At 40.4% G+C, this 27,891-nt stretch overlaps 1 protein-coding gene across 1 annotated transcript in view; it reads left to right on the top strand.

The window, feature by feature from the left end:
* LOC126384266 (collagen alpha-1(XIV) chain-like) overlaps window positions 1-27,891 on the top strand; it is a 304,818-nt gene that overhangs the window by 107,949 nt on the left and 168,978 nt on the right. The window contains exons 9-16 of the mRNA XM_050035226.1: window positions 1,546-1,707; window positions 2,088-2,257; window positions 5,078-5,204; window positions 8,815-8,960; window positions 16,139-16,268; window positions 24,347-24,486; window positions 24,765-24,891; window positions 25,050-25,189. Of these exons, the coding sequence (XP_049891183.1) occupies window positions 1,546-1,707; window positions 2,088-2,257; window positions 5,078-5,204; window positions 8,815-8,960; window positions 16,139-16,268; window positions 24,347-24,486; window positions 24,765-24,891; window positions 25,050-25,189 (1,142 nt within the window). The remainder of the gene's footprint in view (window positions 1-1,545; window positions 1,708-2,087; window positions 2,258-5,077; window positions 5,205-8,814; window positions 8,961-16,138; window positions 16,269-24,346; window positions 24,487-24,764; window positions 24,892-25,049; window positions 25,190-27,891) is intronic.

Genomic DNA, 27,891 nt, shown 5'->3' with positions numbered 1-27,891 from the left:
ACCATCACAGGTCTCCAGACTAACTTTTTTTAGTAGGAGCACTGTAGCCCCTAACTTAAGGGTTTTAGGAGCACAAGGAGAAAATTTTGGGGCACACCTTAAATCATCCTACAATGCAGTTATTCACATTTTCAGCCATTTTAACTGTATCATAAACTATATGTAGTCTAGTGTACATTAACATTGGACTGTTTTAATTATTGTATTCAGCATCACAGACCCTTATGGTCAGTGGGAGGTGAGCATTCTTAAAATAACATCTGTACAGATGTGAAGCCCTGACTATATCTGACTAATCTTCAGAGAGAAAAAAAAGACAGCAGCTTTCATTAAAGATATTAACCTTATAGTCAGACACAATTTATTCAGCCTATGTAGTTGAGGCAACAGGTCTGCTCTACAGCAGCAAACTGATACGATGCTGATTTACATGAGAATTCATGTAAAATGGAGGTTGAACAATGAGCATAAATTATAGATCACCTGTAAAGCATTTTAATATACTACTCTATCGTAATTAAAACAATTGGAAACTGAAAACAAACTGATATATGACTCTGATAATATTTTAATGATTGTAAGGTTTATAAGTAATACCCAATTTATTGGGTTATAGTCCTGTCCTTATTTCCAAACTGTTTTTTTTTTCTGTTTTGAACACGTGTAGCCTGTTATATAGAGATGTATTAATGCATTTTTTTAGTCACATGCAGTAGTATACATGGGATTTATATCTTGTTATCTGCAAGACCAGATAAGCAGGCACTATTCATTAATTTATATGACATATATATAAATATCACACTAGCGATAGTTGAACATTTCCATGGCAACGAGTAAAACAGTCTTGAGGGCTGTCTATCAGCCGTTTGCAGTCTCTGCCCTCGCAGACTTTGTGTGATGACAGTAAAAACATCACACTACGTCCTACTGCAGTGTGCGCAAAGGCTCAGTCTGAAAGTCCAGAGTATGGACTTTTGGATTCAGCCTCCGACTTGACCGCAGCTTGTTGTCACTGCCTCCTGCTGCAGTCGCCTGCTCTTGTCTACTTTGCAGGCCAGACACAGTTCATCTTGAACGAGCCTACTGATGAGTGTAGATGATGTGATCCTTGCAGTTAACTTATCACCCCACCTGGACTTTCCCCCACTTACACACACTGGCAAACTCACAAACAAGCGAGTAGTTGTAAAATATACTCGCACTGACTCCAAAAATAGTCGGAAAATGCGACCATTTGGCCGCAGTCTCCATTTTCTTCTCACGTTCAGTCTCTCCCTTCATGTATGCTAGATAGCCAAAACTAAGTTTAAATAGAATTTGAATTTGGTATGTTTAAAGAATGCCAGGCAAGTGTGTTTGACAAAACATTGTTCTTAAATCAGGAATCCTTTTTAGAGGGAGCTCATTTCAGAGTTCGACTAATTTTTTTTTTTTAATTAAAGACTTATAATTATCGACATGTTGCATCTTCTAAAACATATTTCAAACACCTTAAATGTAACTACTTAACTGTCAGTCTGATCACTCCGTCTGTCTATCTAGGTGTGAAAAACGCTGATGAGAATGAACTGAAGGCCATCGCCTCTCCTCCTGAGGAAACTCACGTCTACAATGTGGCAGACTTCAGCGTGATGAGTGACATCGTGGAAGGCCTCACCAAGACTGTCTGCGACCGAGTGGAGCAGCTCGACAAGCAGATCAGAGGTTTGGGCTCATTTCAGCCAAGTCACATGACAACAGACAGCTTGGACTGTGATTACTCTGTTGATGCCGTTGGTTATAATTATCACTACAGGAGATCCCCAAGCAATAAAAACCCAGTCCCCATCTAATATAACGTAGCAGTCTCATCTCAGTCATGACATCCCCCCACCTTCATTAAATGTATATAACACACACATGCTGCCTAAAATAGCAGGTGAAGATTTTATAATTTGACATTGTCCGCTTCAGAAAAACAAGATTTTAAGTTTGCACATATTTCAGGTTCTGGTGTGAAGGGTGTTTGTCAGCCATTTGCTTAGACAGTATTAATAAAACGCCAGTATGGTAAGGATGCAGCATGTGCTTCTCTTCTTCTTTAGGGGGAGGACAACCAGCCCCCCCGCCCACCTCTGTAGCGCCGCCCCGTGATCTGGTGACATCGGACATCACGGCTCGCAGTTTCCGGGTGACGTGGACCCACGCACCAGGCCAGGTGGAGAAGTACCGCGTGGTCTACTACCCAGCCAGCGGAGGACAGCCAGATGAAAAGGTACTTGGATTATTATTACTTTTAATCATAAAATTTGTGTATGAAAGTGACTTTATTATCATCATGTTTATTGCAGTCTGTTCTGTGGCACTGACCCCAGCTGTGATCCTCATACATCTTGCCCTTGGTCATGAATAGTACCTGTGAAACCTGTTTTATTGTTATTCTGCACAAGAAACAAAAATTCCATTAATACAGGAATTCAGGCTGTCATTTAAATTTAAATTAATCCAATCGACTGGTTATTAAGTGGTTCATCTGTTTCTCCTGCTCCTTATCAGTGATGAGAGGGGGTTTCCTTTTGTAACCTTAATTGGTGGGACTTTGCTCCTGATTTCCCTGCAGAGGGTAAACAAAATGCTGAGATACTGATGTAATGGCTGCATTTTAATTAAGGCTGCTCAGCTAAACCTTTTCGGGTCAATTCAGCGAGTTAAATTCATTTCTCAAAGTGATTTGCATCATTAATGGCAACGATTCTGCAGAATTTGCAATCAGGCGTTTATAAAACCAAGCACCTCCTTATGCTGTGGTGAAATATGTTCTGCTTCCTTAATGAAACAGCCATTTAGTCTGATAAATGGTGGGGCGCTCCACACTTATTTTTGCTCAAGATCTTTTTTATTGGTAATTAAAGATCTACAAAATGCAATAAATCACAAATACAATTGGAAATATACAACCACTCCCTCTTTCAGAAAGCTGGGACACACAAAACTCCAGTAGAGGTGTCAGAGAGGTTCATGACTGCCCAAACACATGAAAAAATGTGACGGCATCTGACTGTAATAGGGGTGTACATCACCATTTTCATCACAATACTATATTATATTGATTCTTTGGTAAACCATACGATATTTGCCAATATTACAAAGTCTGCCATAATACAATTTTGAGTCGATGTGATTTAAAGGCCTGTGATCAACCCATTTAACATCATCGGTTACAGAAGAAGCTGCTGCCCCTTTCTTTTTACTTTTGGCCATAAAAAGATAAAAACAACACGTAAATAAGTGCAGTGAAGTTTTCTTTAATCTGACTCCACTAACACATAAAACAGCACATGGGTTAAGTTAACCTTCAGAGCTTTCTGCCAGGAAGTCCTTTCTGAAAGAAATCTTTTCATTTTAACCCAAACCATTATTTTTTTCCTTAAACTTCAGGAATATCTGTCTTAAAGCCCTGAAGACAAACTTCTCCAAACAGCCATAAAACATGGATTAACAACATCATTTAACATAAGAATCAAATTCAGCTCTGTCAAGCTTCATAGACAAAACAGCTGTTTTTTGCTAATCACCCATTATTAGCTTAAGCATGTTTATTCTGCATTAATTAGCCTAGCAGCTAGCAGACTTTTTTCCTCTTCTCATAGCTTAACAAATTATATGTAACATAATTATTTTTCTTACTCACCGTTGGTTTAAGTCTCTGTATCTCCTGACAGAACAGCTCAGTTGAATTTCAGTCTGCATGCATGGTCTTTCAGCCGAACATTGTTAAAACAGAGCAGCTAATGCTGCTGTAGTGAGAAGTTAGCGGAGTGAGATGGCCGTCCAGGAGAGTAACGTTATGTTGCGTTTTATCTTGTAACAGCATTGTTAACGTACAGCATGTGCTCTGTCTGTTGACCCCGTTTTTCTCCAAAATCCCGTTACACCCCTAGTGTATAACATAACAAAATTCTTCATTAGAGGAAAATGTTGAGAGACACCTTTTTTTATGTCATTATATGTCATTTCTGTTGAGCGCCACTCATCAGAGCCTTATCATAAATCAGACTTTAATTGTGGCAAAAACAGAGGAAACCATAAATTATTCTAAAATAATTCTACAAACCCCTGATGCTTTACCACAGAATAAGAGAGAGAGTTAATATAAAACTTGATGTAGACAGGTGTTTCTATTATTTTTTTCACCCCATTTCTTTCAACCAAGAGCAGGCTAAATAATAGAAATGCATCCGTGTGGTGCAATACAATTCAAAAGCACCACTAACTACATCCTACCTAATAATCTCAAAGTTAAATCAACACCTTTAAAACATCTTGAGCACAATCTGACCATTATAACCTTAATAAAGGAGGATTGATTATACTCGTGTTGTCTTTGACTGCAGTAGTTGTATCCAAGTGTACTTGATAAACTGGCAGCTGATTGTATTCTGTAGGTATTTCCCCAGATGACATAACTGCAGCATCTTAAGCCATTTGTGGTTCTATGCAGTAGATTTTTTAAAAGTTGCTGGAAGTCTCCCTACCTTTATAACTACTCATACATGCAGTGCTATAATTTCCAGAGTTGATATTTATGTTTATACAGTTCCCTCTTATTTTTATCCAGTTTCCCTTTGATGTTTATTACAACTTGCAGCTGGAACGGCCCAGTTTCCCCACAAGGAAGACTGAGGTTTCATCAAAGCTAATCTGATCTAGTTACACTCAATTTAAATCTCTTTGGAGACGAGCTGAATGCCTACAGCAACATGTGGTGCATTTTCAACCGTGCAATATGAGCCTGCCTAATAAACAGAGGCCTTTTGGATATTTCAATTCTTTTTGACGTACAAAGTGCTGCTGTCTGTTTCAAAGTGACTTAGAGCACGAAGTCAGAGCTTACTAAAGTATTTTTTAAATAATAATGTTGTCAGAGATTTAGCTCCCTGAGCGCACAGCTCAAATGACTTACAGTAATGAACATTGCACATTCGAATGATACTGTTCAATGATTCAAAAAATGAAGACTGGAGGATGTTTATTTTTGAGTGTGAAGCAGTATTGTTGTGTCCAGGTGTAACTCCAGGTGTGATCTGTCCTTAAGGTGGTCCATGGGACAGAGAACAGTGTGGAGCTGAGCTACCTGAACTCTCTGACCGAATACCAGGTGGCTGTTTTCGCCGTCTATCGCAGCTCTGCCAGCGAGGCTCTGAGAGGAAGTGCTACCACATGTAAGTTAATATGTCGCCAAGGATACAATAAGGGCATGGAGGGACTGTTAGTGGGAATTCGGGTGGGGTTAGCTATATGTGAGGTGTAGTTTTCCTGCAGTCTCTTATAGAGTGCTGCTGGAATGAGTCCTATTACCCGGAAATGAGTAAGTATTTTTGCACTTCTGGTTGCCTCCTGTCCAAGTCAATGGGTTTACTGAATGGGTTTTTGGTTTGATGCCTGAAAAAAGTCCCAAGTTCTAAGCTTTGAACAAGTCACAATGTGCTCTTCACCAAATGTAATGCCATTTTAACATCAGAATAATATAAATTGAATTCATAAAAATGATTAATTATTGTTAATTTAATGTATTTTTTGTTGACTGCCGCATAGTTTTTGTACGTGACTGAAATTATCTTTGGGATCATTCTTCCAGCTGGTGCTTGGTAACGGAAAATCATTTCTTCATGGTTCTCTCCTTTGACTTAGTTGGGTGCTGTCATACTGGTTAAAACAAAGTGGATCTGGGGAATCAGTTGCTGACTTGCTGGGAATAAATAGTGTTAACGTTAGTTTATTCAGGGAATGCTGGGCTCGGGTGACGGTAGACAGTTCAAGACATGTCACAAGTCATTGGTGTTAAAGTCAGAGTCGAGTTGCAAGTCTGCTTTTGTCAAATCAAGTCATTAAATTTGTGATACGAGTCTACACCTCTGGTAAAAACCCCACTCGATAATTTTGAAGCTTTTATATGTCATTGAACGTCATCAGGCCGAATACGAAAACTCTGCTCACTATTCTGCCTTTTCAGCCTCGTTGTTTTTATACTGGCGCGTTTACAAACTCCTCTATCTCAAACTTGTAGATTTATCAATTTATGGTATTTTTCAGTTGTTAAGTAAAAAGCTTAGTGTTGGTGATGTTGAAGAAATGGGTCCGTGGTGTAGTTTGTTTATAGCCTAACATTAGCTTTTTACACATGGGGATTTCACTTTTGCTTCAGAAATCATAAGATCTGTGTTAATTTGTGAAGATTATCTTGCTAAATGAAATGTTTACATATCTTAAACTTTTGTTGGCCACACAACTGATTTTCTGCAATAATATAACATTTTATGAAAAAGCCCATAGGCTTTTTGACAAGGAAACTAATGTCTGGGTTGATCTACAAAAAAAATGTCAACCCTGCAGCGCTCTATGGATGATACACAAACTTTTCTTGAGCATGCTGGGAAATGTCATCCCTTATAATGTCTCATCCCTGTCAAATTTGACTCACAACCCTCCTAAAAGGTAAAAGCGTCATCCTAATGAACTGTGGAAGACCAGGTTTGACTTCCTCGCTCTCATTAGCTTTTACCAAGACCTCATCCAGAACTACATTACCATTTAAAGAGCCCACTTTCCCTCAACCATCTACTAACGTAATAATTTCCTACTTTTCTTCATTTTTGGGACCTTTCAGAAATCCAAAGAGAGCAGGATCTCCAGGAGTTTAGCTGTCTGCTAATTTTCTGCATTGCATTCTGGTCCTGTGTAAAATATGTTTGCTGTCAGTATGTTAGTTTGCTGAATGCACGAGGGATGCACGATAATATGGGCACGTCATCGGTATCTGCAGATTTAGGCTTTAAAATGAACTATCACAATCGGCCAACATGCTTTTTTTATATAACCTACACTGAAATGTATTGTATTTCATGTCTCCGTCTGCTGGTGAGCCATCACGATAAGGGTATACATACATAATATGATGTTACTACAGAAGAGACTTGATGATTACTAAAATTAGATGGGGAAAAAAGTGGATATATCATTATCAGTATCGGTTATCAGTTAAATGAGTTGTTACATATCGGCATATTGGATATCGGCCAAAAATCCAAAATCATGCATCCCTATGGCTGAAACATTTCATTATGTTGGAGCTGGAGTAAATATCTGAACATGACATCACACTGTGTATCTTTATGAGCAAGTATCCACAGAGTGACAACAATTACACAAAAAAATAGGCAGTGTAAGCCCAGCAGATCTTTTATTTAAACTTTTTTTTTTTTCAGATGAACCTTCCCTTTTTATTGCTTTAAATTAATTGAAAGAACTGAAAGAAACAGCACATAGTCTGGATGCTTACTTCAACAGAAGACACACATGGCCAGTTCATTAGCATTTTGATAGCAACACTTATCCACCAGCACATATGTGTCGTGCTACAACAGAAAACACTGAATTTGGGCCACAAAATCTGCACAGGTGTTCCATTATGCATTTGAGCCCTGATCCTCCACCTCTGACAGGACGCCTGTGGTGAGCTCTAATTCTGGTTGTGTAGCCCGAGGCCCCGTCATGAGGTCTGAAACACTGAACCAGAGCCTGGCAGGATTCTCCAGCCTCTCTCAGCCTGGCGCTTGCTGATGAATGATGGGGAATTCCTCCCCGTCGGTAGAGGATGAATGCTAAGTTGCAAGTCGACCTTGTCCCAAAGTTAATGGGGTTTGGCTGCTTTCATTAGCTGCCACTGCTGGTTGAGCTGCACTGTCTTTCTCAGGCAACAAATGAGACGTGACACTAAGGACTAATAGGTGTTGAGGTGTGGGGCTGTGTGTGCCTTATAGAAAACACAAGATGTAAAACAGGGGGAAAATATGTGAAAGTGAAAAGTGAGGAGCTGACCAGTTTTGTTTTTTGAGCATGATTTGGACCAATATCTAATATTTCAAATGACAAAATTAATAGCATCTTAAACCTACATGTTTAAAGTTTAGTGAATGTATTAAAAGCAAACCTGAACAGTTAAACTGGCAAGTAAAATGTAGAAGAAAATAATATTTAATTTCAGATTTTGCTGATTTTTTTTCTCTTGCTGTGAGTAACCTGGTGACAGCGACTACCTGTAATATACTAGATTTAATAAACCTTGAGCACTGGCCACACTGTTCCTGACATTAAGATATTATTTGAATTAAACTGAAGATGGAAGTCTAAAGAAAAGTCAATGCTGGAGACTTTATTTGTCGTCAAATTCAAAACACAACACAAAATTTACATTATTTTGGATGATTTGATTAGTTGTATTTTAATATCAACATGTATTGTTTTACAACTGATGTGTTAAGGCTCCGACATACCAAGCTGATGGTTGGCCGTTGGTCAAAGTTGGGCCTTCGGGGAGCATCTGCCACCCTGCCGCCAGTTCAGGATGTTGAATTGGCGTCAGCACAGCGGAGCCCGTCAGTGAATGAAATCACTCTAATTGGTAGTTCAGCTCAGCGAACGAGACAAAAAATACAAGTGAGGGAAGCAAACAAAGAGCTAAAGTTAAGAGTGAGTGAGGTCGAAAACAAACTTGTTATAAGATTTTTTTTCTTTAGCCATTGAGGTCTTCAACAGAAACGTTCTTTGAACACTGTTACCAACCTGCTCACTGGCTAAGTAGCGTCAAGACGGTCTTCTGTTTTCCCATTTCGAATAACAGTTACAGACAACTGCTGTCTGCTGGTGTGTAGGGGTATGTCCTCGACATACAGGGGCACTCTTGTTGCTGCGACTTCTCTGACATCAGTTTAGTGTGTCTGGGCCTTTATGTTTGAAAGAAGTCTCTTTGTGTTCTCTGTGTGTGTCCTGCAGTGGCCCTGCCCATGGTGAACGACCTGGAGCTGTTTGATATCACTCACAGCACCATGAGGGTCCGCTGGAAGATCGCCGCTGGTGCCTCTGGGTACATGATCCTGTATGCCCCGCTGACCGAGGGAGATCCTGCAGACGAGAAGGAGGTAAGGATTGTGTGTGTGTTTGGGTTTCGGGGTGGGGGAGAGTTGGGGGTTTTGTCCCTTAATTAATCATAGGTGTGTAACATGAATTCAGCCAATTCATGATCATTTGCTATTTACACAGAATGGGTGCTGGTTGTGAAAATGACAACTGCGTCGGTCTGAAACTAGGAATAACATTTGCACTGTGCTGTGCACCACTTTGCGCCAGGTATAATATATGGCCCTTTATCTACAATATGATTTGGAGCAGGGCAAATCTTTGCATCACCACATTCTTTCAGTGTTATAATATAATGTATAGAAAGAAAATGGTGGATTCTTCGAAACTGCCGGCACTGAGTTTATCAGATATCATAGACTGTAGAAAAGAAGTGGACGTAGCCTACAGGTCTGAAAAGTGAAGCCAATAGGGAAGTGTCTTAAAACTCCATTCTTTCTAATGTCCAGCAGGGGACCTCTCCACTGGTTGCAAAAAGAAGTCTGATTGTATAGAAGTCCCGGAGAACATGATTCTTTTTCTCGCTTGATTTATTTCCTCAGTAAACATTTTCCCAATAAGTTGTTGGGTGCAGTCACTAGTTAAAATTGTTCTTCAATACAACACAAGCATGTGCACTGACAGACCCTTTTTGCAAGACATTTTTTTCTATTTCTTCAAATATTTTTGGCCCCTGGCATCAATTCTCAATTAAAACTGTGTTGTTTGTCCAACAATTGCATCTGAGGTGAGTCCCTCTCCTTCGCAAATTGAGCACCCTGGAGCAGCGTCACATCTCCCTGACCTGCCTTCATGCACAGCCAAGTAACAATAGTGTTTGCCCTGAGCTACAGCATTGGTTGTCACTGTTGTGAAATTAAACCACTATTAAAATGTATCACAGCCAGCCTAACTCAGGCTATAACCCCACGATTAAGCGTAACAACAAGTAGGCTAGTTTGACATTAAACCACACCACCTGTTTCAAACTCTGCTCAGTGTGAGCAGAGACACATGCCAAACTGTGCATGCAGTTTGGGACTGTGGTGCGTAAAGAGGAGGAGAGGAGGAGCGCAGTGCTCTCTGTTCTCTGGGATTCTTTATGAATATTTAAAGCTTATTCAGGAGCTTATTTGTTTTCTTTTTTGTTGCCTGTTATGGGTAAATGATAAATGTAGAAAGTGAATGTGTAGCAGCTGTTAGGTGTTTATAGTTTAGATATTCAGACACCTCACATGTAAGCTAGACAAACATTTTCTTGCTCATTATTGTGCACAAATGTACCGTGTGTACTTAGGCCTTAAGAAACCCTCTGGTGCCGGCAGATAAAAACCTCCCAGCAGAGTGCACTTTGCGTTTTTTTTTTTCTTTTGCGCATGTGTCATGTGCAAAAGAACAAAAAACAACAACAACAAAACAAACCAAGCACCTGCTCTGCAAAATGTCTGTGCACGGCACTAATACAGCATGATGGTCATTTTGTAAATCATGGTCCTATTTAAAGTAAAACAGACATTAGGGCATAATGTCATTTAGGGCATAGCTACCTTGTGACTGACAAGTGGCTACCATGGCAGTCTTCTTGGGTCAGATCCACCCCTCCCTCCTCCACAGCTCCACCGTCTTGTTCAAATATGGTAGTTCTTGGTCTAAAAAAAACAAGATGGAGACAGCCAAATGCTGAACTAGAGGCTTCAAAACTCAAATCTACAAACCAATGGGTGACATCACGGTGGCTACGACGACTTCTCTTGTACAGTCTATGTTAGAAAGACAGTGTTTCTGGAGCTGACCTTTGTGACATGATTTCATTCTTCTATGCAATGGTTTACTAAGTCTGAATTAGGTACAGTAACACTTGCATTGTAAAGTGTTAAATAAATACATAATATATAGTAGAACATGTCATGGAGGCCCCCATGGTTTTACAACTTCCAGTTTCCTGTTTGATATGAAGGGTGCTAGTTTCCGGTCTGACTGTTTGATAAATAGGTCTTCCTCAGAGTAAAAGAAGAACAAGAAAAATTAACATCAGCAGAAACAAATATTGATGTTTTTGTACATTGTGCAAAGAACTAGTAGAGTCAAAGAAAAGCTGACAGAGCAGAGCTGATGTGGACGTTGGATCGGCAACACAAGAACATTGAGTTATGTCTCACAGCGTGACAATCATACAGGACAGGATTTTTTGCTTTGGTTAAATTATTTTGCCAGTTCTGACTCTTCCTGTGGTAATAACCATCTGAGTGTCTGTCTTTTGTAATTGTAGTGTTTGAATTTGTAAACTCCTGGCTCCACTCTTCTCCTTTTTTGTCTGCAGTTAGTTTTTGGCTTCTTTCTGTCTTTGGCCTGATGGGTAAGCGTTATAGGAACTCTGTCTACCTCCTGAAGTTCCTTTGAAATTGTCTCTTTAAAGATGGTGACTGTTGGAATCGACACAGACTTCAGCTTAATCAAACTGACCTGTGTAGACGCCTTTGTAATTGTAATTGAGTTACTTCAAAGTAAGAGTGTGCTTTGATGTGGCATTTCTGTTATTTTTCAATGCATTTTGTGTATCAAGCACATCAGCCTTTATACTCATTAAAATCCTCAGTGAGGAGATAAAACGGAGGTGAGAGGATGGGATGAAAGAGAGGAAAAAAACGAAAAAGACAAAATGCAGTTGGCAATCTGTGGATGTAAAAATTGTGAGTTAGCCAAGGAGAAAAATCTGGTGTTCCTGACCAATTTTTTGAAAATTAAATAATTAAAGAGGAATATTGCAAGTCGAGCCACAGCAACAGCTTCTTAAGGCAGCATAGTAAACAGCATGGCAAACCCTGAGCAGCCTCCCAGCGACTCAGTGGCCCTTTTTTACAAAGAGATCACGCTATAGGGCCACCTCAAAGTCCCGTCTTTACACCTTCTTTAAATTTTTACAGAACCAAACAACCGTGGCATTATGATGTCTCCGTTTCTGATTTTAGATCGCAGAAGCTAAAAAGGCGTGACGGGCGTGACCTGTAACCCACTGTAGTGTTGGCCTCCAGTGTGACATAACATAAACATCGGCAGCACTTTCTAAGCAAAAACAATGACATAACATGGCAAGAACAATCATTTACCATCCCTGTTATATGGCGGCTGATCCCCTCCAAAACACTAGTCAGCACTGGGGTTTCTGTGAAGTGCTGTAAAATTTAGTTGATTCAAAACACACCTAAAACACACATTAAACATGGGTTAATAGAGACAATCTAAAACTCAACTACACAAATCAGCTTCACTATAACTCGCAGCATTCTCAGACGAAGCATTTGTCTTTTGTTTGACACATTTTCCCCACAAATACAACATGCTAATGTTTTTAGCACAAGCCTATGGCATTTTACATTGCATGAATTAGCCTAGAAGCTAGTGGACTTTTCCTCTACTCATATGAAGCCAGGGACAATGGCAATATTTAACAAAGGAATTGTTACAAACTTACAAGGTTCATCGACAAAACAACTGTCTTATACTGAACACATTTTCAAAACAAATATAACATGCTAACATTTTTAGCACAAGCCTATGGCATTTTACATTGTATATATTAGCCTAGCAACAAGTGGAGATTCTCTCTACTCATATGAAGCCAGGATAAATCACACACACTGTGGGTTGCACACATAACATGTAGTCATTGCGTCATACCGGTCCCGTTGATTTAGTGTTGTTACCACCTCCTCTGCTGGCTTAATGGCAAAGTAACTGGATTCCCCCATTTTGTGATTGTACCTTTCATAAAGAATGCAGAGTAATGGCGTGATAGTCCCTCCTTGAACAGTGTAAAAGGGGCTAATGGTGCACAACCCTCTGTAACTGGGGGAAAACAAATCTGCTGCCCTCAGAATTACATTGCTTTAATCTAAAAAAAAAACTGTTAAAGGACCAGTCAGAGGGTAAAACCTAATGAAAAGCTTTCAGCTGGTGTTAGAGATCAAAGGGAAGAAAACTGAATATTGATAGAAAAGAGAAACACATTTCTGGACAGCCACATACTGAGACAAGACAACAGCTAAGAAAACACCAAAACCAAACTGGAAAACAAAAGATTTAAACATGCAGGTCACCGACAGGTAAATTCAGCAGTGAAGCAAGATGAGACAGACGAGGAAGTGGAGGAGAGGTGTGAAGGGCACAGCCAGTCATCTATATCTCTTTCCCATCAGACCTCATTACGCCTGCCGTCACATTGCCCTGCAGGCAGAGCGCAATAAAAACAATCTAGGAAGAAATTCAGAATCAGGATGGATGCTTTCCAGTGGCAAGGATGAGCCAGGTTCTGAGGCTTTGCCGTTGGAGCCTGGGCTTGGCCGGCTCGTGCTCGTGTGGCTTCCACTCGTGAGCCATGTGGGGACTCGTATGGGCCAAAGCCAGAGTCAAAGCCCATCCAGTTTGACTTAGACAAGTGCTTTCATCCACCAGAGCTCCAGGGGAGCAACAGTGGACTTCAATACAGTCTGTAGCCCAAGAGAGAGAGACACAGTAAAAGATGTGAACAGCAACAGGGAGATTTGGTTTAAATGGGCTCCGAAGACCCGTGTCCCTCAAACTGTTTTCCTGCCAACAAAAAAACAAAAGTGAGAAGGACTCAGTTTGTGTGAGGGAGTGACTTTCTGTCAGAGAAGGAAATGCTTCTCCTCAAGCTAACAATTGATTTCAGAAACAACAATTGTATTGAACTCAACTCAGAAAGTTTTGACTTTTCTCTTAGGATTATCAGATCTAATTAGCTAATTTAACCTCTGATGTTTTTCTCAGTGGATATTTTGATAGTGATTTTGATTAAGGCCCCGATCACACTGAAACATGTTGCCAGAAATGCAAGTAGAAAAGCAAGCAAGTCTCAGTCGCACATTCAGCCCTGCTCTGGGCCCACCAGGCTGATTTGCTTGACATGAAGGGGCTGCACCTGGACTTTAAGCTCTCCACTGAGACCCAGACTAATGAAAACCTTTGAGGTCAGTTTAGCAGGTTTTCACACCAATACAGCAATCTAACTTTTGTCGTGTGTTTGTTGGGGATGCACCAGTTATCAGCAGATATATTGGCAGGGGCAGATATTAGCCTCGTTGCCTGCCGTTGGCCCTTCTGCAAATAAGATGACATTCATTGCTGACAGTGACCAGTGCTTTCCTGTTGTGTCACATCTATTTTGCGCAGGCTAAAAAGCAGGGTTTGAAACTCATGTTGTCCCCTTGTCCTGGGGACAGTAGAAAATGTGTTGGTAATGAAGGGACATGCTTAACTCACTATTGACACCTCAGTGGATGCAATCTGTTGTTGCACTGATAATGCGACAAATTAACAACAAATCCATGTTGACACTAACAGGAGGAGAGCTAGTTAGCTGTTAGCAGCCAGTGGCAGGAACCAGGCCCCCAGGAAGTGCACCGGGCTTTGAAGCCAATTTTTGTAGTGGTCAAACAGTGGCACTGCAACTTCCGGGGTCTGTCTCGTGATGCCAGACTTTTTCCCATACACTTACATTGGAAAAAGAGACATCTATAAATCAGTGGATACACTTTTTTGAGTGTCACTACCCCCACAAAATGACTGGTTTCACTATCAGGATTTAATCTATTCAGTCCGATAACATTTAAAAAGTCTAAAAGAGCAAATGATTAAATTATTTTGTCCCCATTCAAGTTAGGAGAGCGCTAAACGCCACTTGGCTGGCCAAAGTTGACTGTCCTCAGCCGTGTTTGGCTGTGCTCGGCAGCCGTAAGTTTCTAGTGTGCCTGCTTTATAGCAGCGCTGATCATACAGAAAATTTCACATTGTGGAAAAAAAGCGATTTTGGCTTCATGCACCATTAAGCAACTTTCATAGGAATGAACGTAGGTAGTGTAATGAAGGACTGAACAACTTACACATAGTTCAGTTATTTTATTTCACTAAAGATTTCTTTGTGTCCCTGGCACAGAAGGGGGAAAAACAACAACAAAATAACATTGGTGTTGGTACCAGGTCTTGGTCAAATTGTTATCTTTAACACTGGTATCGGTATGGACCAGAATTTCAAAATCAGTGCAGCCCTAGTATTTGGTTATGTATATGATAGAGGACATGACAGCAACAGGGCCAAGCCAACATGCCTCCTAATGCTTATACTACCTTGTATGTGTGAACATCAATAGTACAAAAAAAATGAAACTAGGCCAAAATTAAATGTAAATATACTCTACAGGAATGGGAACCTGCCGATGTATGTAACAACCATTTAATTTAGGCTCAAACAGCAATGGAGTATCTCTGAAACATGAACATCTTCATGTCGGCAGCATGTTTTGAGTCAGTACCCAGATCCCTGTCTAAAATTCTGCATCAGTTATGAAGTATGACTCCTAAAATTTGGCAGTACATCTTATTTCTCTCAGGCTCCAAAAGGAAACCAATTTATTCATGGAATGATCAAAGAAGAAGAGCAGATGGACAAACATTTGTCAGGGGCTCCATTCTGCCAGATTTTTTTTAAACATCCGTTTTGTGTTTGGCAGAAGGTGAACGCTGGTAAAGTTCTGGGTTTGTGGCCATCGTGTGTTAGCAGCTGTATTACAGTGGAGTTAATCATCCGGCTGGAAACTGAACCAACCTCTGATCTGGCATCAGACTGTGATCAGTTTGTTAGAAATCATTTCACCTCTGCATGACAAATATCAGCTTACAGATAGAGAGAAAGGCATATATAATTAAAATACTGTAAGCTGTGTAATAAGGCTAAGTATAATAATGAGAATAAATGTAACTGATTTATAAAGCATCTTTCAAAATGACAACTTGTTTATAACAAGAAAAGTTATACAGCTTTGAAATGGTGCATTGAGGTTCTTCAGACACCTGGAGTTTGATCATATATGTCACAGCTTAGATCACGAGGCACATGGAGCCTGAGTGGTCCCACCTCCTGACAGTAGGAGAATAAAAAAGGGCACAGCTCCATTCAGAGCTCATCTTATGTAATCACAGTTTGATTCTCTGCTTGTCTGGACAGGACTGTGCATTGATGGAGGGATGATGGAAGAGTAGATGTGCTGAGCGGTAGATGATACGATAGATAAAAGGGACAGATGGGTGAGAGACAAGATAAGATGGTGAAAAGAGAGATAAGGAAACACTGCATCCTCTCTCTGCTAAAGGCACATACCTTCATGCTCTGTGCACGTGTCTGCAGGTGAAGGTGGAGGGCTCGGTGAACGAGGTGGAGCTGGAGGGATTGACTCCTGACACGGAGTACACGGTGACGGTTTACGCCATGTATGGAGAAGAGGCCAGCGACCCCATGACCAGCCAGCAGACCACATGTGAGTCTCACACACACACACACACACACACACACACACACACACACACACACACACACACACACACAAACACAGCACTGAGCTGATCAATCAATTAACTGATAAAACCATGGACAGAAAATAATAGACTGGTCCCCTGAGATTAATAAATCCACATTCAAATGTTCCCTTTAATTAATTACCTCAATTTAGCAATGTGTGACAGTTTGTACTACACCGTAATAAACAAAGTGGTGAGCAGCTCCGAACAGAGATCTGTCCTCGTCTCTGCTTTTACTCCACGCATTGGAGATGTCTGTCCATTTGTCTTTGTCCTGTCGACTCCTATCTTAGATCTACAGTAAATACGTGGATGTACATTGGTTAAACACAATCTTGTCTTATCTCAACATCCCATAAATTTGGTTTAAGACATAACAGATCATGTCACCATAAAGACCACCAGTGATCAGTATTACAATTTATTGTGATTTTTGTCTATTTTTTCAACACCATACCATGGGAAACAAGCAAGCAGCAATATCTGGGGCTGAGAAATGAAGCCAACATGGAAGGGCCGAAAACTGCAGTGTCTTTAATGGCCACTTGAGGCTGGCTCCAATAGTGAGTCATTCTCATAGATCCCCAGTTTAAAATGCTCAATTTTACAGCAGAAATAAACATGTTAACAGTCTGGTACAAAAACAGTTTTTGTCTCTATAGCTTCTTTCTCCATTCAAGACAATTCTATATAACTTGTGTTATCAAAGCAGAAATTTGCACATAATTAAGGATGTGGCTGCATTGAGTGACAGGCCCTCTGAAAGGGTCACCACCGTCTATGAGTCAGATGCACCCCTTGCTCCACAGCTCCACACTCTTGTCCAAATATGGTCACTTCTGGCTTCAAAAAACCAAGATGATGGCTAGGTCCATTATTTTTATACAGTCCATGGAGATAAGTTGAATCATAAACTTCTAGAGACTGTATATAATGAGGTATATTTCCAAAACAGTGCACATCATATGTCAGTTGGTGTGACTTTTATATCAGCAGCATCATATGCTGCATACAGAAATGGTAAATAATGGTGCTTTCAGACCCGAGTCCACTTGCTTTGGTCTGAATCAGGGACTAAGTTTGTCACAAAGTTACATAATTGCCTAGAGTTGGTTCATGTTCTCGTGGAAGCATTTGAATGTGGACGGGATGAAATGCCTTGTGCGAGAAAGCTTCTCTTGATTGGTCAAAATTTCCATGGGAGGAGGCGCACATTAATAATCCTCCAGGTCTGTAACATGCAGAAAGTCAGGGTGGTAGAGGATCAGTCCCCCGGTGCTGGGGTTTGTGCTGGCTGAATTCAAGTTGCTAAAGCCGCTCACTGAAGGCCAGTGCCACCTCTCCATGGACCAAAATTAAGCAATTGAATTGTTAAAAAAATATTGCAATAAGTGAATGATTAAGTGAATCATTTTTTTGCTAAGTGAAGAACCTGGGCTTTAAATGTGAAAGTCATTTTAGCGAACAATTTCAATAAGTTGAGGCACAAATATTTCTTAATGAGCTCTGTAATTTGCTTCCATATAAATTATGTGTCTTGTTTCTTGACATTTCAGGTTTTGTTTAATTATGTAGCTACATCTTTGAAGAGAAAATAAGCAATCAAGAAGATCAGGAAAAGTAAATGACATTGTGCTTTCTAAGACTCCCCTTAAGTTAAAATGAAATGAGCAACTATGATATTTTATATTACATACATCATCTCTTGGTTTGCTCTTTCAACACAAGCATCTGTTCTTTACATAAAATGTCAGTGAGGGAAAATCACTGCCGCTGATTAGTCTCTGGAAGTCAGCAACTGGGTGATGCATACTGGTCTTTCCCTGTCACACAGAAAGAAGAGAGAGCCAGATTAGGAGAATCAGTTCTCATTGAGAAAGACCTACACATACACATGTGCACCTGTACTTAAGGACACTCACCGGTACAGCACAATACATTCCCTAGTCTCTAAACCTTAATCAGCATAACTACAAGTCTCACGCCGACCTTTACCTAAACCTAACTCTGCTCTGAAACTAAGTTTTACCCCTCAAACAGTCCGAACTGTACACAATGTACTTATTTTACAAAACATGTCCTCAAGTCAAACTGGTCCTCACAAAGATAGAAATCCAAGGTCATTCACACTCATTCTCACTCACACAGTAAATATGAATATCACTGAGAAACTGTGAATGAGCTTTGCTAACTGTTGATGAAATTCCATTTTATTAAATCCCTGACAGATATTATGACCCTCTGAAGTCTCATCTCTAGATGCACTCACATTTCATTTACCACCACAGGACACTGAGATTTACTCACAGCTGTCTGATGCTGACACATCTCCTGAAAATGTATGTGGAGAGCACTTGCTTTTAAAAACCTTACAGTGAAGTGTAGGCAGTTTCTAAAGATCTGGAGTGCCACTGAACTTAGTGATCAAGAGGAGGCAGCTTTGTACTCCAAACGCTACAGCAGCTAATTTCTCTGATCAGCGCTGTCTCTGCTTCTAATCAATCAAATCAGCTGCTGCAGATACGTTTCATTTGCGAAGTATTTGCATGCAGTTACGTGGCTTTTCCAGGATGGCTGCAGCATGCTGGAGTCGCGTCTCGGCACGTTTTCTGCCCCGACAAAACTGGCAACCACCGTTGCCAAAATCACTGCATGGCTTCTTCTTGCTGTGCTATTTTTTGCACCTCACTTTCATTTTTAAGAGTTTTGAAGCCTTGGCGAGCGTGTCTCCCCCCTCTGCCTCCTCCATATCCCCAGCATGCCCACTAATTAATGTTTTATGAAGCCTCCTTTAAGGTCTGTGGCCTGTGGCTTAAAGTCAGGGCATGTTTTTGTCTTTATGATGCGTGTAAGGGTTTGAATCCAGGTCGGATAAGGACGCCGGCGGCTGTTAGAGGGAGGTGCTGGTTGTTTTGGAGGGGGGGGGGGGGGGGGGGAGGTGAGGTCTCTTTCAAATTACTTTTCATTTCCTTCATNGTGGTACGGGGGGTGTGCTCTATGGGCGCGTTGTGTTGTTTTGGGGGGGGGAGGTGGCGGGGGGGGGAGTTGAGGTCTCTTTCAAATTACTTTTCATTTCCTTCATCCATGCAAGCAGGGCAAGCACGCCTCCATTCACCCATCCAGACATCATTTGTGCATACATTCAGTCATCCATTATGTTGTAAGTTCATTTCTCTTTATGTATATTTAATCATTCATTCATTATGTGCAAGAACATATCACATGAATCTCCTCTGACAGTCAGATGTGTTTTTGCAGTGATTATGCCTAGAGGGAAGATGGGGTGCATGATTGTATTTTATCAGCATAGGACATTTATCGAAAACTAAATTGATTTTAGTCCACATTTGTGGTTTTCTGCACTGCTCTGCTCATCAGCCGGTGGTCACAATTTTCCCCTGTTTCTTGTTTCCTGATGCATCTGAACTTGCGGGAGATGAGTTTAATGTGCTTTTCACTCAGCATGTTTATTCATAATCACTCAGACCCCATCACTCTGCCTTCAGTCGCCTCTCGTCCCTCATTTCATCCAGTTATTTAACTGTTGTTTCTGTCTTTGTTAAGACAAAATGAGCTTTAATGATGGCGGCAGTGAAAAGAGGCCACCACAGCTGCAAAGAAAAGGACCTTTATAAGAAGAGAAGCAGCATGATGGAGATAAAAGATAAAAGCTCTTTTTGCAAAATCAGACTTCATATTGGCTGTGATCATGACACGCAGTTTTTACATTGTGTTGTTCACTGTTAAAAGATCATACAAGTATACCATATGCCAGTGATGTTGCGAGGCAGGGGTCCTGCTTCTCTGATGGATTTAAATCTGAAAAGACACAGTAAACTCACCGTCCATGCATGAGTCACACATGAGTGAATGCAGGGAGAGTATCATGTGCCGAGGTGATACTTGCACTTAATGTGGGCAGAGCTTGATGTGATGGACAGGAAAAGGTAGCTATCGGCTGGTTAAACGTGGCAGCAATCAGTGCACCCCCACACAGACACCTCCATTGCTACTGGCTGCGGCTGCAACTGTGCTGGTCAAAGTTCATGTCATATCTGCCCCTTCGCTTGCATTAAATGGAAGTGAACGGGGGGCCAGTATTTGCCGGTGTCAATGATGCTTGTGTGAGTGTGCCCTAATGCTACATTCTAAACAACAAATCTGTACTGAAATCACAGTAACAGTGGCATTGCGTGACTTTGCTATCTTCTCATGGTCTTCTCCTGCTTTATGGGCATCAGTTATTTTAGTTTTCAGAGTGCTAGGCAGCTGTTTAGAGGAGCCCATGGCTGCTTATTGTTAGGCCAAGGTTTCAGGAGTCAGAGTATTTAAAAAGCTTTGAATTTTGCATCACCTGGCCTTTCCTACCGATGACTGTGAACAAGCCAGAGCCCTGACAAGCTAATTAAGGTCTGAGACCCAGGTAAAAGTTGTCCGAGGGTTGAAATGTCCTGGGGTGCTCAAACTTTGCATGGTGCTCCTTTCCTTTTTTCATTCTAAAATTGTATTAAACAAAAATAATACTTTAATCTTGCTTAAAATGCTGATAAGCATGTTTCAACTTTGCATGCCACTGTAATCGTGCTTCTGATCGATACTCTGTTGTGTCATGTTGATGAAGACCTGATGATGATTTAGTGTCCAGGTGACACACCGTGTTGAAAAGATATTTTAACAGGCGGCTGCTATTTTCAGTATGTCCACAGTTTGTCTCACACACACAAGAGGCTGTTTTGTTTTTAGTCTCAATGAGTGAAAGGAAAACAGGAAAACTCTTGAGAGCTTATTATACTCAGCTCTCAAGATGTGATATAAAGATATATATACTGTCTATGGTTTTGTCAATAAAGTTTTCAGATTTGCAATTTTATTTGTTTAATATTCAGATACATGAATATAACTATATCTATAACATCAAACACCACAATTAAAAAAATACATATGTCATTAGGGACCCACTCAAATGGCCACCTGTGGGTCCCAGAGACTCACTACATTAAAAAACCTGTCAGCATCACTGCATGTGCAGTAGAAATATCAACTGTCAGAACTACATGAATAAATGAGAAGTGGTCTGTAATGCTGCATTCATCAACACCTTGATTAAAGAATGAAACATGGTAAACAATTATTATGTTTAATTTTGGGTGATTCTGATAGAATAGCCACCCATCTTCTGATCGAATGGGTCTTTTAATGTAGTGGGGGCTTTTACATACTTTTGGAAACTTTGGAGACTTACCTATGTCTAAACTTTTTAATTTCCCATCCTCCTCATTCCTGTGCTGACCTCGGCTTGACCTACAGTAAAAGCAGAGGCAATATCTGCCTTCCTCCCTACTTCTCTGCTGCTTTGTCTTTATCCTGACCCTCTGTATAATTGAGGTGAAGCAATGGTGGGCACAATCAGGATTTTAAGAAAACAGATCAGTAATTCTGAAGTTTCCGAGAGTAAATCAGATTCCCTGGCTGAATCAAGAAAAGCACTTCCTCCAGGGGAGAGAGAGGGAGTAGGAGGGCGAGTGATGGAGTGAGGGTCTGTCCACTTTATAATTAAAATAGTGGAATTCAATAACCCTGGTTCAAACACCCATGAGTCTGTGCGTGCGTACGTGCGTGTGAGTGCAAAATGTCTTACATACTCCAAACTCAACTAACCTTTGACCCCTTTATAACAGCAGCTCTGTGGCAGTCAGAGTTTCTCTTATATTCTCTTATATTTAGTAATTAAAATGATATGTGAGGCCATGGAGTTTGTTGTGTGATTTGAGTTTGTGTTGATGATTACAACTACAACTCCAGATCAACTTTATTTATAAATTTGTTGCTCAAAGTGCTTCACATAGCAAAATTAAACATTAAAGGCGCCATATATAAGAATGTGGCCAAAACGGTTACTGCACTCAAATTCAAAATACTGCTGTGAGTCGTGTCCGCCCCCCCTCCCCTACAGATTCGAGGTTGCTGGACAGCAGCACGCTGGAGACTGATTTGTTTGCCCACGGGCATCGCTGCATCCTTGATCTTCGGTTTTCCAGAGGACCGTTCGAGCAAGTCCGGCTTCTCTGCTGCTACCACTGCTGCCGGGATACAGCTGAGGAGACTGCTAATGCTATGTACCGGGACACTGCTAACGCTGCTTGCTGTGCTGCTAACGTTTGTTTCTCAAAAAAATCAGTCGGTTGAAAGTATTTGAAATGTCCATCCCGTCTAGCTATGATGCTAGTTAGCCAACTTTGGCTAAAGCTTACCTGTCGAGGAGAAGAGTAGCCACTTCGACATCCGCTTTCAACTGTCTCCACCGTTCAAAAGCATCTCCTATAGACCCTCGCTTTGCCTCGACTTTTGTCTTGGCATTTTTGGGAATCAAAACGAGGACGTTTGGGTTTAGTCGCACCGTCAGCCATTGTAGCTCAGTCGTAACTTTAACTGATGCTGAGACTCTACTGACTGCGTGACTGGTAGACGGCAGTGGGTGGCGCAACAGGCCAAAACACAAATTCAAAACATAAACATGATTTGCAGACTGTAAAAATGTTTTTTAAATGCGAATATTCTGGCTGTACTATTGTTGTCGGTGAGATCAGTATTATATGTATTATATTATATGTTATATGAACATTATTTCTTAGTCTCTGTGACATATTAGGAGGATTTTATGACTATTTGCTTTCGATTTCTTACATATAGCTCCTTTAAATTAAAAAACATAAAACAAAAATAAATAAATCAAGACTAAAACTAAAAATTATTTAAATGATAAAATACTAAAAAATCAATAAATGTAGGTATAAATGAATTAACACCAGTGTTAAAAATAATGTAAAAATCTATGATTAAAACTTAAAAACTAATGCTACAACATTACTTCAAATTAAAATCAAACCTAATATTTTTTTTCTGCTTATTTGCTTTTAAACAGGAGAGTTGCAGTGAAGAAGTTAATGTTCTCATATTTTATTTTCAATTATTTGTGAAAAAGCTTTGTCTCTGTCGTTCCTGTGGTTGTAGAGGTAAGGCAAGGTTACTGAGCACATTTCTGCAACAAGGCAATTCAAAGTTCTTTACATAAAACATTAAAAGCATCGAGACCAAATGCAAAAGAAAATAATTATGAAAGAACTTTTAAATACAATTAAAATGCCATTAAAGAGCCAAGAAAATAGAAAATGAAATTAAAAACACAACTCAGACAGGTTTAAAATATAAGAACACAGTTACAGTACAGTGTAAGAAGTGAACCTTAAGAGTTGCAGCAGACCTGCAATTTTCTGGGAGTTTGTTCCAAATAGGTGGTGTATAAAAACTAAACACTGCTTCTTCGTATTTAGTTTTCACTCTGGGGACGCAAAGCAGACCTGGCCCAGATGACCTGAATGGTCTGGATGGTTCACACTGTAGCAGAAGGGCAGAAATGTATTCAGGCCCTAAACCATCCAGTGCTTTAAAAACCAACAATAGTGTTTTGAAATAAATTCTCTGGCATACAGAAAGCCAGTGTAAAGACCTCAGAACTGATGTGATCCACTTTCTTGGTGTTAATGAGGACTGGAGCAGAAACGTTCTGAATCAGCTGCAACTGTGTGGTCGATGTTTTAGGAAGACCTGTAAAGACACCATCACAGTAGTCAAGTCTACTGAAGATAAATGTATAAATGCGTTTTTCCGAATCCTGCTGAGACACAAGTCCTTTTATCCTTGATATGTTCCCAAGGTGATGGCAAGCTGACTTTGTAATTGTCTTAATGTGGCTGTTAAAATTCAGCTCTGATCCATGACTACACCAAGATGTGTGGCTTGGTCTGTGGTTTTTAACATTGCCAACTGAAGGTGAGCGCTGACTTTTGATTGTTCCTCTTTGGCTCCTTGGTATAAACCAAACACAGATCAGCTGGTAAACAAGCATCTTGTGTTCAGTTTACAGTCATCCCCTTGCAGGATTTGAAAACTGAAGTTCAGATACAACAATTCAGCAGAGATTCGATATGGAAGTTTACAATGTCCTCTAATGTTAGCTTTCTGTCTCCTCACAACTCAGTACCGCTGACGCCGGCAAAGAACCTGCGTTTCTCAGATGTGGACCACAGCTCCGCCCGGCTCACATGGGACTCTGCTTCCAGGAAGGTCAAAGGCTACCGCATCATGTACGTCAAGACCAACGGAGTCCAGACCAATGAGGTGAGGGGATCCTGCAGGCCTCAGCCACTGAGAGCAGAGGTTACAAACCTCGTCTCAGAATGCCAACTGAGCCAACAGCAACCACAGGGCTGCAGCTCTGGAGATTCTGAATCATTGCATGTCTGTAAAAATCCACATGGCTGGGTGGAGTTTTTGTGCACTGTGATGTGCCTGAACATTTAAACACCATCAGGCTGCACATGTTGACTTAAAGAATAAACCACTCAGCTGAGGAAAAATCTAAAATATATGTCACATGTTTGGTCATGTTTCTCCAGGTGGATGTTGGCCGTGTGACATCCTGGTTGCTAAGAAACCTGACTTCCCTGACAGAGTACACAGTTGGTGTGTTTGCCGTTTACGATGAGGGACAAGCTGAGGCCGTGACTGACAGCTTCACCACGAGTAAGAACAAATATCAGTATTATTACCACACAGGCATTCTAATCATATACAACTTTAGACCCCAGAAATATCAGAATATACATAGGATTTTTTTAAATGGCAACATAAGCAGTCCAGTCTATGTTACATTGTTACTTTAAATGTTTATTTGTGTGTAGAGACCGTCCCTGACCCGCCAGACCTGAGGAGCAGTGACATCTCCACTGACAGCTTCAGGGTGTCATGGCAACACCCAGCCTCTGATGTGGTGCTGTACCGCCTCATCTGGACGCCCACAGATGGAGGAGACAGCGAAGAGGTGTGTGTGTGTTCATGTTTTTCATACTTAGAAGTAAGAGGAAGTTCAGGAAAGGTTTCCCTGCAGGAATCTTAGGTGAGAATATCAGGATTTTAATGTGGGAGATTCTGTTTGCACCCAGGAGTTCGTAGCTAACAATGCTCCTTGTCTATTGACACACCAGAGTGTATATTACCGGAGTCCTAGCAATGTCGAAATATAACATTAACATGAACGGATCTATTCAGCTATTCAACTAAAGTTTATGTACACAATGTGCCTTCAGCAGCTTTACACACCCTAAAAACTGAAAATATGTCAACTAAGTCTAAAAAGAATAAGCCAATGTTGACTCACAGGTGACTTTAAACCCAGTCACCTGTGTGAAAGTCTGTGCTTAATCTACTCACTCACCACATCTTTCTCCGTCTGTGGACCGTGTCGCTCATCGTACTATGTCACCTGACTGTCTGGCAGCAAGATAGCAATGTTTTTCTAGTAAATTGTATCCAAAATTTGCGAGTACTACGCCTAACCATGACCTCTTTGCCCTAATCCTAAGCGCTTCTGACCCTGACATGTCGACGTGACGAATTGGTCATGGGCTTTCCACGTCCATGACATGCAAGGTATCCTGAGTGCGTTAGTTGTTGACGTTTTAGGATGCCGTGTTAAGTTCCGCTTGTTAGATGCATTGTATTCTTTCAAAATACATTTCTGGTTTCACAGGAGTTTCACCGTTTACATACAGTCTCTTTCAAAATAAATGTACACGGTATGGTAACTGTCAGCTTTTACATCACTGTATACCTTGAAACTGGAATATCGCTGCAACCCTAAAATAGTTTTTATATAAATTCTTTAAAAATGTTCTTTAAAAAATGTGTTTTTTAAGTAGATCTCATTCGAATTTCATTGAACCAAGCTATTCCCTTACTTTTAACAACATTAAATAATATTAAAAACTCCTAAGAATAATATTGTCAGGACATATAAGTGTCCTCTTGCTCATTTTTCTGTTCCTTTCTTTACTTCTCCCTTTTGAGGTTACAGTGGCACAAGGCTTCTCTCGGCTAAATAAACTCCTTCTGGCTGCTTGTATCAACTCTCTCTTTCTTTAGCTCACTACTGAACAGTTTATGACCTAAAAAGAGGTTTCAAGTGTAGATGGTAAATTGAGAGCTTCTCCTTCAGCATCAGCTTTCTCTACAGCCTCTGCATTATCTGCCCTCACTCACATCTGTACACACTTGGACACCTTTATTGTGGGTAATAACTTCAAGAGAGCAATCCACTATTGTCCAGTAGAGCACCATCGCCTTTGATGAATATAGGATTTAATTTAGTCACTGATGATTTGCAAACATTTCTGCTTTGCTGTGCTTATCATTGTTGCTTCCTCTATTTCTTATGTGGATGTCAAACATTAACACGAACCAGTCAAGGTCCTCATAGCTTTAGCAATACAGACACCTATTTTTGAGTGCTACTGTCTCTGTTGTTTTTCCTTTTTATTTTATTTATAAACGAAGCCACATTTTATCTCAAATTTGATAATCTTGAAGCAGATGATTCAATTAAGATACGAAATAAGCAGAGAGGTGAACACAATAAGATTTAAAGTCAGCTCTCTCCCTCGTCTCACTCTGTCTGTCGCACTAATGAGGATTATCTCAGAGATGATATTCCCAAAAACAAGAGGTGTTATCAGTCTCTTCACCTGTTGTCCTGTCACTTATCTGCTGGTTTCTGTTGTTATTTTGATGTCTCTACCTGTCTGTGTCTTCATGCAGTGATGTAACATTCAGGTTTGTTTTGCTGCAAATATATTACAAAAGAGGAGAGACACTATAGGTGAATTAAGTGATATCACCAGGAAACTTCCTGAGTTGATACATTAACTTACATTAACACAGTTTTTGCATTACAACTTTTATGAAGTTTTTTTATATGCAAATTAGGCATAACCTAATACATTTAATTATCTAATGAAATATGTGCTGAATTGCATAAATGTCCAAAGCTGAAATCTGAACTTTGGGTGAAGCCGGATTTAAAAGTTTCGTTTCATTTCGTTGAGTTTTTTACAGAGGGGATTTTGGATATCTTGCAAAGTACTGTGCTTTCAGAAGCAGGATCTCACCTTGGTTCTTGGTGCAACAATAAACATATTAAGAGGAAGAAAATAAGGCAAAGTACTGCAATACTTCATTACATAAATATAGAATAGAAAAATTACAATAAAAATATGAGGGACTATGAGTGGGAGTAATTGAGCCATCTGGGGTTTTCTGAGTGGGAGCCAAAGGGTTAAGGCTAGATGGATAGAAAAGTACAAAAGAGCATAGGTAGATAGAAAAGTAAGAAGGAGCATAGGTAGGGAAGGCAAGGCCAACGAGAGATGTCTGCACAGACTGAACTCTCCCCTGCCGGACTGAGCCGTACACTATATCTCCACCTACTCACTCATTTTCAGGGAGGGAAGAGAGGAGAAACTAACAGGAGAAAAACGTTGCCAACTTTAACTGAGGTGGAGTTTAACTGGTCAGTTGTTATTGTACATCTTACTATATAATGACGAAAACTCTGTCTGTGTGTGTGTCTGTGTGTCTGTTCCACGTTTTTCTCCTCACTGACTTGGTCAATCCATGTGAAATTTGGCACAGTGGTAGAGGGTCATGGGAGGATGCCAATGAAGCAGTATTACATCAATTGGCCAAAGG

The sequence above is a fragment of the Epinephelus moara genome, chromosome 22 (genome assembly GCF_006386435.1).
Source record: "Epinephelus moara isolate mb chromosome 22, YSFRI_EMoa_1.0, whole genome shotgun sequence".
NCBI classification, from domain to species: domain Eukaryota; kingdom Metazoa; phylum Chordata; class Actinopteri; order Perciformes; family Serranidae; genus Epinephelus; species Epinephelus moara.
Note: the sequence above shows the minus strand (reverse complement) of the source record. Positions and strands in the feature narration are given on the sequence as shown.